The sequence below is a fragment of the Brassica rapa genome, chromosome A06, assembly GCF_000309985.2.
Source record: "Brassica rapa cultivar Chiifu-401-42 chromosome A06, CAAS_Brap_v3.01, whole genome shotgun sequence".
Lineage (NCBI taxonomy): Eukaryota > Viridiplantae > Streptophyta > Magnoliopsida > Brassicales > Brassicaceae > Brassica > Brassica rapa.
The window spans coordinates 12637248-12649730 of NC_024800.2; the positions used below are offsets into that span (position 1 = coordinate 12637248).

Consider the following 12483-nt stretch of genomic DNA (forward strand, 5'->3'; position numbering starts at 1 on the left):
TCTTAGACTCTAGGGAGACGAAACAATCTCATAGCTTTGAGTGTGGGTGGAAGCTTCCTTGGTTCAGTGGTTTGACCAGTGGTTTATTAATGTTTTTACACTAGGAGGTCTGAGTTTCAATTTTCGGAGAAGGCGAAATTTTGGGAATTAAATAAGAAAAGGCTTATAAGAGATCTACATCATGGCGCAATAAATACTGTGAAGCATGGATCCTATAATGGTTCAGGTGATGCAGACAGGGCATTAATCCTCATATGGTATATATAATTGTCGGTTGTAGAAATGTTTATAATATTTCTCGCAGTTATAATAGGCGTTTGAAAGAAAAAAGAGAGCTTTGAGTGTGGTTTGGGTAATTGGGCTTGTGTGAGGCCCAGTAGATAAACTTGGTTCATAAATCTCGACTCCTATCTCTCTTTTATTTCGGTGCCGTCGGAGTTGTCCCCAGCAACCAACAACAGTGGTTTCAATCGAAGTTTTGAGGGAATCGATGGAGGAAGAACCTAAGAATGGAAGCGCGAAAGAATTAGCGGTGGTGGAGGAGGAAGAGCCGATGGTGGGGCCAGGACCTGCTCCACGCGTCAAGCGCAAGCGTCCGCTTCAGTTCGAACAAGCGTATCTCGATTCGCTTCCTTGTGCTAATATGTAAGCTTTCCTTTTAGGGTTTTACTAGCAAATACGTTTGTGAACGAGAGTGCGCATCATTGAGCTTATTATTGAAAGATCTTTTTTTTTGGTTTTGGTCAGGTATGAGAAAAGTTACATGCATAGGGATGTAGTTACACATGTTGCTGTCTCCGCTGCTGATTTCTTTATTACTGGAAGCATCGATGGTACTTTCTCTCAGATACTTATTGGTTTTTTTTTTTTTTACACATTCACCAATTCGCTATTGTATGTTTTAATAAAAAATCTAGGCCACTTGAAGTTTTGGAAGAAAAAGGGTGTTGGCATCGAGTTCGCTAAGCATTTCCGCTCCCATCTAGGTCCTATTGAAGGTCTAGCGGTGAGTATCCTCAATTTCTAATGTTTTTTTTGTGTGTGTTTTGTTATCAATAATGACTCGTTTCAACGATGCAGGTTAGCGTTGATGGTTTGCTTTGCTGTACCATCTCAAATGACGATCATGCTGTTAAGATTTATGATGTTGTCAACTACGACATGATGGCCATGATCCGCTTGCCCTATATCCCCGGTGCTGTTGAGTGGGTCTACACACATGCGGATGTCAAAGCCAAACTTGCTGTTAGTGACCGAAACTCTTCCTTTGTGCACATTTATGATCCCCGCTCTGGTTCCAATGAACCCATTGCTTCTAAACAGGTCTCTTCTTCTTTTTTTTAATCTTGTTGCTATTTCTTGTGTTTTTTTTCTCCAGAGATTAACAGTTTCTTATATCGTTGTCGTTTCAGATACATTCGTATCCTATTAAGGTCATGAAGTACAATCCTGTTTCTGACACAGTGATATCTGGTGACACAAAAGGAATCATTGAGTACTGGAGTCCAGCTACGCTACAGTTTCCTGAGGATGAGTATGTCCTTGTCTCTTTTCCTATCCAGATTCCTTTTCTTCTTCCCATTTTGGTATTGTAGAGAGATTTTTGTTGCCGTTCTTTTATTTTTGGAATGTGTTTTGATTTGACCTTTTGTTTCGTATTGTAGGGTAGACTTCAAACTAAAGAGTGACACAAATCTATTTGAGATTATAAAGTGTAAAACTACAATCTCTGCCATTGAGGTACGATCTAGGATCATGTTTTGGCTATTTTACATATGATATGTCCAGTGAAAATCATGGTGCTTTGGCGTCTAAATGTAGTGAACTTCTTTTCAGGTGAGTCCGGACGGTAGACAGTTTTCCGTTACATCTCCTGATCGTAGGATTCGCGTATTTTGGTTTAAAACTGGTAAACTAAGGCGGGTATATGACGAGTCTCTTGAGGTAGGACTACATATTCTATTCTATTCTTCTTGCCTTGCTTACTCTTGAGTAATCATCTTTTATTGTATTGAAATTATTAGGTGGCCCAAGATCTACAGAGGAGCGATGCTCCATTGTACAGGCTTGAAGCAATTGACTTTGGTAGAAGAATGGCTGTTGAGAAGGAACTTGAAAAAACCGAGAGCGCTCCTCAGCCCAATGCAGTTTTCGATGAAAGCTCCAATTTCCTTATATTTGCCACTCTTCTTGGAATCAAAGTAAGAATTCATCTTATTATTTTCAATTTAAATTACCATAGACTAGCATACCAGTCTAGTGTCCTGTCCCACATGAACATGATTCAATCAATGATCACAGAAGCTAAATACTTCTATTGTAACTATATGTTAACGTGGTTAAAGTAGGGTCTCTGCGGATAGCTGACTTATTTCCCTGTCTACCCTTGTGTTGCCTAGATAGTAAATTTACAAACCAATACAGTTGCAAGGATCCTTGGAAAGGTGGAGAGCAATGAAAGGTATCTGAGAGTTGCACTATATCAAGGTGATCAAGGCGGGAAGAAAGTTAGAAAGATTCCAGCAGCCGCAGCAAATGTAAATGAAAGCAAGGAGCCTTTAACTGATCCAACTATCTTATGTTGCGCCTTCAAGAAACACAGGATTTATATGTTCAGGTACTTGACACATATCCGGCTAAAACAACTCATGTTTGTATTGCATTGCATCTTTAGAAAAAATCAACCTCTTTTGGTTTCCCTAGATTTCCGTAGACATTTTTCTCCTATTTTATTCTTGCCTTGTTATCACCGAACTCTTTATGGAAATTAATATAAGGAAATTGAAATCTGCAGTCGGAGAGAGCCAGAAGAACCTGAAGATGCAAGCCAAGGAAGGGATGTGTTCAACGAGAAGCCTTCTGCTGATGAACTTATGTCTGTCTCAGATATTGGAAACTCATCCACAACGTCTCTCCCAGAGAACGTGGTATGTTCTTCATAACCCATCAAACTGTTTTACTAATCATTAGTAGTTTGTGATTTGGATCTTTGGCATAATAGCTCTTTTTTTAATTGGAAATTTGCTCCAGATCATGCATACTACTATGGGGGATATGCACATAAAGCTTTACCCAGAAGAATGTCCCAAAACAGTGGAGAACTTCACAACACACTGTAGAAATGGCTATTACGACAACCACCTTTTCCACCGAGTTATCAAAGGATTCATGGTACAAACTGGAGATCCTCTTGGGGATGGCACTGGAGGACAGTCAATTTGGGGAAGAGAATTTGAGGACGAGTTTCACAAAAGGTAATATCATATTTTACTGTCATGCCAGCTTTTAATAAAAACGAAATGAATGTAAAGGCCTTAATTTGTGTTATGTTTTTCTTGTAGTCTTCGGCATGACAGGCCGTTCACAGTGTCCATGGCTAACGCTGGTCAAAACACAAACGGGTCGCAGTTCTTTATTACAACAGTAGCTACACCGTGGCTAGACAATAAGCATACAGTTTTTGGCAGAGTTGTGAAGGGAATGGATGTCGTACAGGTATGCAAATGAAAAATGAATGTTTTTATTGTCTTGCTAGCTTAGTGTGACATTGTGTCTAACCACAAAACCAAAAATGAACAGGGTATAGAGAAAGTGAAGACAGATAAAAACGACAGGCCTTACCAAGATGTTAAGATACTTAATGTCACTGTTCCTAAATCTTAGCATCTCCACTCTTTTCTCAAAGATAATCAAGAAACTCTAGGGTCTCGCTGTTGAATCTGAACTTTGGTCGTTGATTGTTCAAACTGTGGGATGTGTGTTGTGGCCGAGCACGTGACTTGGTGGTACAATCTTCTTGATACTGTTTAACACCATCTTTAATTTTGTTATGCAAGTACTTGGTGTTGGTGCTCGGTTTCATTTTCTTGTATTGTACTTCTACTTTATCAAAGTTCTATGATTGGACCAGATTTTCGGTATCGCAAGTTCATATTAATAATTAGTTTCATTTTATAATAATTAAAAATCACAAAATATAAATGGTTTATGTAGATTTTTTTATGAAAGAATATTCAAAGTATGTATTATTATTTTCCCGTTAAGTTTTTTTTATATAATTATACCCGTTATTATACGCAATTGCGCAGACGAAAATCAAGCTTGCTCTCTGAAAAAGTTCTTTTCTTACTTTTCATGGACTTCAACCTGTCCCAGCCTCCCAGGTTATGGGAAATATGTCTTTAAAGGAGGATGTACCGCTGAATCTTACAGCTGATGAGGATTATAGCACGGTGGTGAGAAGTGCTAGAAGCCTGATTGGTCGTCTCCTAAATCCAGAGTGTCAGAACATGGGACGAATGCTGAAAACGATGCCAAAGATCTGAAAGATTTATGAGAGGGTGAAGGGAATCGCTTTGACTAGAAATAGTTTTCAGTTTATCTTTGAACTGGAGACGGATTTTCAGACTGTAAAAACATGAATTTTGGACTTTTGATGATTGAAAAATGGTGATGGAGAGATGGCAGGAAGTTCCACCAGCAAATTTCTAACAAACAGCTTCAGTATGGATCTGAATTCATAAGATTATGGTTAACTATTTCACACTTAAGACGATGGATGCGGTGGCTGGAGCTATTGGATATGTGAAGGTTATTGAGTATGACCCAGAAAAGCCACATTTACTGGAATATGTCAGAGTCCAAGTGATTATGGATCTACATAACCCCCTAAGAGACACAAAGCTAGTGAACCTCTCAAAAGGGTGCTCAGCAACGGTGGACATTGAATATGAGAGTTCGAAAGAAGTTCTTCCACTGTCTACGTCTATCTCACGAGAAACAGAAATGCCCTCTCCTGAAAAAAGGCAAAGGCAAAAACTTTCAGCACACAGAACGACAGCTTGAGGGGACCCCTTCAGTGTATCATCGACAACACTCCAATAACTTGGTGGAAACTATTATGTCAATGCTAGCGCCATCAGTTCCCGCAGGTTTTCGTCCTCTACCTAATGTAGTGGCTCCTGAAGTGTTTGAGAAAATGCAGTTATACATGAACTGTGTTGAGTCAGAAGAGAGGCGAATTAGGGAATTTCGTATGAAAAAGGTTCTGACAGACCTATCTAAAGATTCAATCGCCCAAAGATCTTGTCTTAGACTGGAGAGTCAACCATTTATATCCACAGCTCTCAATACTAATGTGGGTAGAGTTTTTGACTTCAGACTCGCAGAGCATGACAGAGAACTTAATGAGACTGAAAACATCAGGAATGCCAGTTCTTCTTATGGGGGACATAGAATGTCAGAGAACCCTCTTGTGATTCAAGAAGGCAACAAGTTAATGCTGTCGACAAACAATACGAGCCACAAGGAGGCTATAGAATGAGTAATCCCTAATTCTCACGGGAACATTCCACATAGATAGCAAATGTGGAAGGTGCTGGTGACTTCAACCCACTAAATGAGACGACATGATTTGTCATTGGTTGCGGAGAAGCTTTGGTCTCTGGTAGCAGGAGCGGACAGAAAGTTGGGAAACGCAAACAAGCATCATGGACTAGGAGACAACATAAGCACAATGAGATGAAATCAGTTGGTGGAATGGCTGAAAAAAGACTGATCTCAATGACGGAGATAGAAACATTAAAAGAAAGGCGGCAGAAGATGGGGAGGTGTCTTCTAAGACTTACAAACAGGCTGACGGTTTGATGGTTCACCAGAAACCATCCACGTCTCAATGACGACGCTCAGTTGGAACTGTCGGGGATTGAGGAGCAACCTGACAGTTCGACGCCTAGAGGAAATGTGTCGTGAGCATTTCCCGGATTTCTTGTTTCTCCTAGAGACTAAGAACTCTAGTAGTCACATATCAAATCTTCAAAGCTCGTTGGGTTATGATCATAGCTTTATGGTGGATCCAGTGGGGCTAAGTGGAGGCTTGGCGCTGTTTTAGAAGAATAATTATGAAGTGGATATACTTTTTTCATCAAATCGGATTATTGATGTTAAAGTCAAGATTGGTTCACTCTGTTACTTTATGTCTTTCGTCTATGGTGATCATGTCCGCCAACGAAGACAAGAACTGTGGAATATGCTACAAGATATAGGGGAACATCGTACTGGAGGTTGGTTTTTGGTTCGGGATTTCAATGAGATTATGAATAATGGAGAGAAACTTAGAGGCCATGTACGTCAAGAAAGCTCTTTCTTTTCTTTCCGCTCTATGGTCAGAGAGTATAGGATAAAAGAAGTCTCGAGCTCTGGTAACGTGATGTCTTGGGCAGGAGTCAGAGAGATCATAACCAATGGATTAAAAAAAAATGTATGGGTACAATGCAGGCTAGACAGAGCGTTTAGGAACGCAGAATGGTTCAGATTGTTCCCGAAAGCACACACTACTTACTTGGAGAAGCTAGGCTCTGATCATAGACCTGTCTTCACAAGTCTAGCCAAAAGTATCCAAGGACGTACATGTCGGTTCTGTTTTGACAGAGATGGTGCGCAAAACCAGAAGTTCTGGAAATCATACGGAAAGGTTGGAACATTCAGGGTGCAGGATCGTCTGGAAGAGTAACTGATCGTATCAAGACGTGTCGAAAATCCCTATAAAGATGGAAGAGAAATTCAGACAGCAACTCTAAGAAGAGGATTATGAGATTACGAAAGAACATAGAGCAAGAAGAAGCTAAACAATTTCCTGATATGAGGATGATAACAGACATGAAAATTGATCTAGAAAAGGCTTTCAAGGAGGAAGAGAGTTTCTGGAAGGAAAAGAGCAAAAATACCTGGCTCAAGGAGGGAGACAGAAACACCAAGGTCTTTCATGGATGGGCTCAGGTGAGGAAAATGAAAAACAGAGTTGCTTCTCTCATTGATGACAGAGGAATTGAGCAGTCTGAAGAAGACAGGAAGGGAGACATTGCTGTAAGTTACTTCGCCAACTTGTTTTGATCATTCTCCCCTGCAGATGCTACTGAACTACTAGAGGGTTTTGAAGCTAAAGTCACGGGAAGAATGAATCAGACTCTAACGAAACATGTAACGGATGGAGAGATAAAGAAAGCGGTTAAGGCAGTGAAGAGTGATAGTGCTCCAGGAGCTGATGGAATGACCAGGAAATTCTTTCAAAACTACTGGAATATAACAGGGGCTCAGGTAACAAGAGAGGTCAAAGAATTCTTTGCTGGTGGAGCTCTATCACCAGAATGGAACTTTACCCAGATTTGCTTACTACCGGAGAAACCAAACCCCAATGCGCCCTATCAGTCTTTGTCCAGTGGTTTATAAAATCATCTCCAACATCCTATGCTTGCGCCTTAAGACGGTTCTACCTCAGTTGGTCTCGCAGACACAAGGGGCTTTTGTTGCTGGTACTCATATCTGATAACCTTCTTATAGCACACGAGATGATTCATGGGTTGAGGACAAACCCGAACTGCAAAAGTGATTATCTGGCTATCAAAACAGATATGTTCAAAGCATACGACCGGGTTGAATGGAGTTTCTTGGAGGCTCTTTTCGAAAAAATGGATTTCAGCAGTGTATGGATAGGATGGATTATGAAGTGCATACGTTCAGTCACGTACACGATACTCTTAAATGGACAAACACACGACCACATCACCCCGGAAAGAGGAATTCGACAGGGAGATCCGCTCTCTCCTTTCATTTTCATTCTCTATGCTGAGGCTCTTGTACATGTCATGAACAGAGCGGAAAATAGAGGGACTATACATGGAATGCAGTTAACGAAGAGATGTCCTTCAGTACAACATCTTCTCTTCGCGGATGATAGTTTGTTTCTATGTCGAGCCAACCTGCCAGAAGTTTGGGAATTTCTGCGATGCCTCAAGTTGTATGGTGATTCTTCGGGTCAGGTTATAAACTTTCAGAAATCAGCAATCACATTTGGAGCTGAGGTAGACCCGATTATGAAAAGGCTTATTGCAGAGATGAGTGGCATTGAAAATAAAGGTGAAGATGGTAAATAATTAGGCCTACCTGAGTGTTTCAGCGGTTCTAAACAGAAGCTGCTGGCTTTCGTTGGGGAGAAACTCAACAAAAGACTCAAATCTTGGTTTGCGAAAAAACTTTCTCTTGGAGGCAAGGAAGCTGCTGAAAGCGATAGCAATGGCTCTCCCAGTCTATGTTATGTCCTGCTTTCGACTCACCAAACATCACTGCAAGAAGATCATGAGTGCTATGTCTAGTTTTTGGTGGGATGCTTGTGAGGATAAGAGAAAAATACACTAGGTAGCTTGGGAGAAACTCTGTATGTCAAAGGAAAATGGTGGACTTGGTTTCAGAGATATTGAGATGTTTAACCATGCTGTATTGGCAAAGCAAGCGTGGAAACTCTTTAACAATCCTGATACATTGTTAGCGATAGTTTTCAAGGGTCGCTACTATGCTTCATCTGATGTCCTGAAATGCGGAAAAATGTATATACCTTTATATGCTTGGCGTAGCATCTTGTTTGGCAGAGACCTCCTTAAAAAGGGCCTAATCAAATCTATTGGTAATGGAGAATCGACACACATATGGTTGGAGAAGTGGATCATGGACTCTTGCCCAAGACAACCGGTCAACAAGGAACTCTCCATCGAATCAACTAGGAAGGTCAGAACATGCAAATGGGAAGTGGAGAGATGACGAGCTTCATAAATTATTCCCCACCAATGAAGTCAAAAGAATTCAGACAATTCACCCATGAAGAGAAGCTGACAGATACATATGGTCTCTGACGGATCACGGCTCATACACAGTCAAAAGCGGGAATTGGCTCGCAGCCAACAATGTCCTTAATTCTTCAGCCACTATTTGTCCATTGGAACAGAGAAAATTGGATTTGAAGAAGAAATTGTGGAAAGTCAAGATTCAGCCTAAGCTAAGATTATTCCTGTGGAGAGCTGTTTCTGGTGCGTTAACAGTTGCAAACAGGTTACAATCGCGGGGAATGAATGTTGATGTGGAATGTAAACTTTGCCACAATAATGCTGAACCGATCAACCATGTCTTGTTTGAATGTGTAATGGCTCAAGAATTGCTAAGGAAGGCATCTTTCCCTCTTCCAACAACACCAGTCAGGGACCTATGTGAGAATATGAAAACGGCGATGGAATTAATGGAGAACAATGCAATTTCAGAGAACTTGAGGAGAGCCATCCCATGGGTACCATGGAAAATCTGGAAAACCGTAATAAGATTCTTTATACAGATTTCTATTAATTCGCTCACCAATCAAGCTCTGTAAGAAGCTTCAGTATGGTCAGCAATCAACAACAGTGGTGAAACAAGGTTGGTACTATGTTCTTCTTTAGAAACACATCAACATTGGTAACCACCTATGGAAGGTATGGTAAAATGTAATGTTAACTCCAACTGGAGGAACTCATCGTCCTTAAGTGGGGGTGCTTGGATCACAAGGAATCAGCAAGGTAACATGCTCATCACACTCGGGAGGCTTTCACTCCATCTCCTAACAAGTTGACGACAGTACGATGTATCATTTGGGCTCTTCAAAGTGTGAGAGACTTGGGCTTTCAGAATGTGGTGATCGGTGTCGACAACCAGGATGTGATAAGCGCTCTATCCAATGTTACCTCTTGGCCACGCTACAGAACCTTTTTGAACACTATTGCAGATCTTCGTAGCAGCTTCTCCTCAGTGTTTTTGATCAGGAATCGACAAAAACCAACTCCATCGCACTTGACATTGCCCAGAGTGTTCTTAGAGATGGAAGATTCCAATCGTACCTAGCACTAGGTGGGCCAGCCTGGCTGCATAACAGGATCAGGAATGAGGCTCTACCCAATGAATTTTAAATCTTTCCCTTAAAATCTTTCTGTTGACATTAGAGTTTTATTCTATTTTCATTTGTTTTTGTCTCATGAAATAGTGTTACCCCTCTTAATTGAGTTCAGACGTTTAAAAAAAATTAACTAATAATCAAATATTTTTTTATCTTATATATGAAAGTATATATGTATTTATAAAATGTATTTATATTGTTTATTAATCATAATATTTTCAAAAATACATACTTTGTTGCGTATTAATTAATATTACACTATTATAAACATTTTAATAATTATTTTTTTATCTATCTTTCTATCTGAATGGTATAAAGATTAATAATATATATGCACAATGTCTAATTTTGTTTTGTATTTACTAAATTTTTGCAATGCAAGTATGATTATTATATATTTATTGTGAATATATATATATATATATATATATATATATATATATGAAATACTCTTATTTAATTATTTTAAATGCATATTGGATAGTATAATATTTAGATATAAATCTTAACCATACTAATATTTTGATGAAATTTGAATATTATTAAATACTTTTCAGATATAAGAAAAAGATAAATAAATATATAGAATTTTAAAGTAATGTTAAGTAATATTCTATTTATTAAAATAAATAAAATCTAGAATATTAGATATATCTTCTAAAATCTAATATTTTATTTAGGTTTTATATTTTCTATATTTTATTAAAATTTATGTTCAAATATATTTCTTTGATGAAGCTCGTGTGAGTTCATTTTTAATTTTATATGTTATGCTGATAGTTTTAATAAATTTTCATAAATATGGATCCTATCATTTTTATCTATGAGCTACATTAAAAATCTATGAAGAGTCACCATGTATTCTGCTTTATTTGGAATGTTCTTATTTTTAAAAATCTTGTAAATAAAAATCTTTCGGTTTGTTTCATAAAATCTTATTTGATTAGTTTGATAAAGATTTGGATTCTAATTTTCTTAAAAAAATTGTGTCAAAACAAAATATAGTGTTATAAAATTTAAAATATTGATGCGTAAATAACTATAATTCATTTCGTTGATAAAAGGCACTTCGAAAATACATAAATATTAAACTATGATATTTATTTGGCGCATAATTTGGTATTTTTAATTATATATGAATATTTTTAATAGCCTATAGTCCTTATTGTAATAAAGGTTGTGAAAATAATTTTGTTTTTTCTTGTTAATTTTTTTTTATTTATTTTAGGTTTTAAGTAAGTTAGTATAAATAGCAGTTTGATTTTTAAGATAATTTTTACAGTTGTAAATTATTTGTAGTTCTGTATTTATTTTTACATACATTATTATTTGATTTTTTTTCTTTCTAAAATCTGATTTCTATTATCCTTTTTTGTTAGTTAAAATTGTATGATTAATTTTCAAATATTTAGTTTATATATGTAAGAATTCAAAATTTACCTCAAAATTTATAACACTTTTTAAATTTACCTTTAAATGCTAATTATTTTATAAACACTTTAAATTTATTATAAAAATACAAAATTAACCCTTCAAAATTATTTATAAATATTTTACATTATTTGTAAAAGTTTATAAATTCAACCCCATCCCCTAAATACTAAACCTTAAACAATAATCACTAAATTATAAATTAAAATGTTAGAGTATTATATGAATTTGACGAAGAAGGAGAGAAGAAAAACAGTGGTTTGACGAAGAAGGATGATGGTTAACGGCATAGTTATATATGAATTTATAAAATATATATACAAATTTTATATTTTGTAGTGTATTTTATAAGAAAACTAAAATATTTTTGTTTGTTATTTTTGTATATCCACTGTTAAATACTGGCTAAAACATAGCTATAAATTGCCACAGTAAATCTCGGCTAATCAGCCACGATTATCCATAATTTTTTATAGCTACGAAAAGTATAATCACGATTTTAGACTATACAGCCCGTGGCTTTACCATAACTATATCAAATGTTTTTAGTAGTGGAAGGGAAGCTCGTGATTGACTTCCAACATAATAGTGGAAATCTGCAAGTAAGTGCGTGTAAATTGATCTTCAGAATTATGATTAATTATGTTGAATTTGGAGAAAGGAAAAGAGAATTGTTGTCAACAAAGATAAATTATTATTTTTTTGTCAGCTAGTTAAAGGTGAATTAATTTTGAAAAAATCAAAGAAACTTTTCTTGGGGGTAAAAATGTAAAGAAAATCAAAGAAACTTAAGAGAGCAAAATTCAATTAAAGTAAATATTTGTTTTTAAGTTTGTATAATAATTATGTGAATGAATAACTTACAGTCTCTTAAACTTGTATTTGTTCCACCTTAAAATCAGGTTATTTGTTTTTCTTTTAAGAAAATACTAGGTGGACCGCCCGCACGCATGTGCGGACATTAACAGTAATATTAAATTGATATTACATTTACAACTATATAATACTTATGTTACATGTATATGGTTAATATGAAAGATTTGATGTTACATATTGATATTTATACTATGTTCATATAAACAAAGAATACATTAGAACGTTTAGAAAACGATCACATTTAATACTACTCATAAAATATCAGAAAAATATAATTGAGAAAAAATAAATATTTCACGCATAACCTCAATAAAAAAATCAGCCATGAAATATAAAAGAGAGATTTGAATTACCTGAGATTTATTATCATTGGTTTCATTGTAACAACAGAGATGATTTATGGTTTCCTTCTCTAAGCCTTGAGT

The 12483-nt window shown here is 36.7% G+C and overlaps 1 protein-coding gene across 1 annotated transcript; it reads left to right on the top strand.

Annotated features, from left to right (window-relative positions):
• Positions 1 to 385: 385 nt before the first annotated feature.
• LOC103873657 (peptidyl-prolyl cis-trans isomerase CYP71) lies at positions 386 to 3931 on the top strand. The gene is made up of 13 exons (XM_009152062.3): positions 386 to 645; positions 748 to 833; positions 918 to 1006; positions 1081 to 1323; positions 1413 to 1534; positions 1665 to 1740; positions 1837 to 1944; positions 2025 to 2201; positions 2400 to 2617; positions 2795 to 2927; positions 3031 to 3254; positions 3342 to 3495; positions 3580 to 3931. Exons 1-13 carry the CDS (start codon positions 491 to 493, stop codon positions 3661 to 3663), a joined length of 1869 nt encoding a protein of 622 aa, XP_009150310.1. The 5' UTR covers positions 386 to 490; the 3' UTR covers positions 3664 to 3931.
• Positions 3932 to 12483: the final 8552 nt, after the last annotated feature.

Bases quoted from the DNA above. Each gene is read 5' to 3' on its own strand.
- LOC103873657 (XM_009152062.3), top strand. From the start codon at position 491: ATGGAGGAAGAACCTAAGAATGGAAGCGCGAAAGAATTAGCGGTGGTG. The intron at 834-917 runs GTACTTTCTCTC...TAAAAAATCTAG, and splicing joins TATTACTGGAAGCATCGATG to GCCACTTGAAGTTTTGGAAG. The intron at 2,202-2,399 runs GTAAGAATTCAT...TGTGTTGCCTAG, and splicing joins CCACTCTTCTTGGAATCAAA to ATAGTAAATTTACAAACCAA.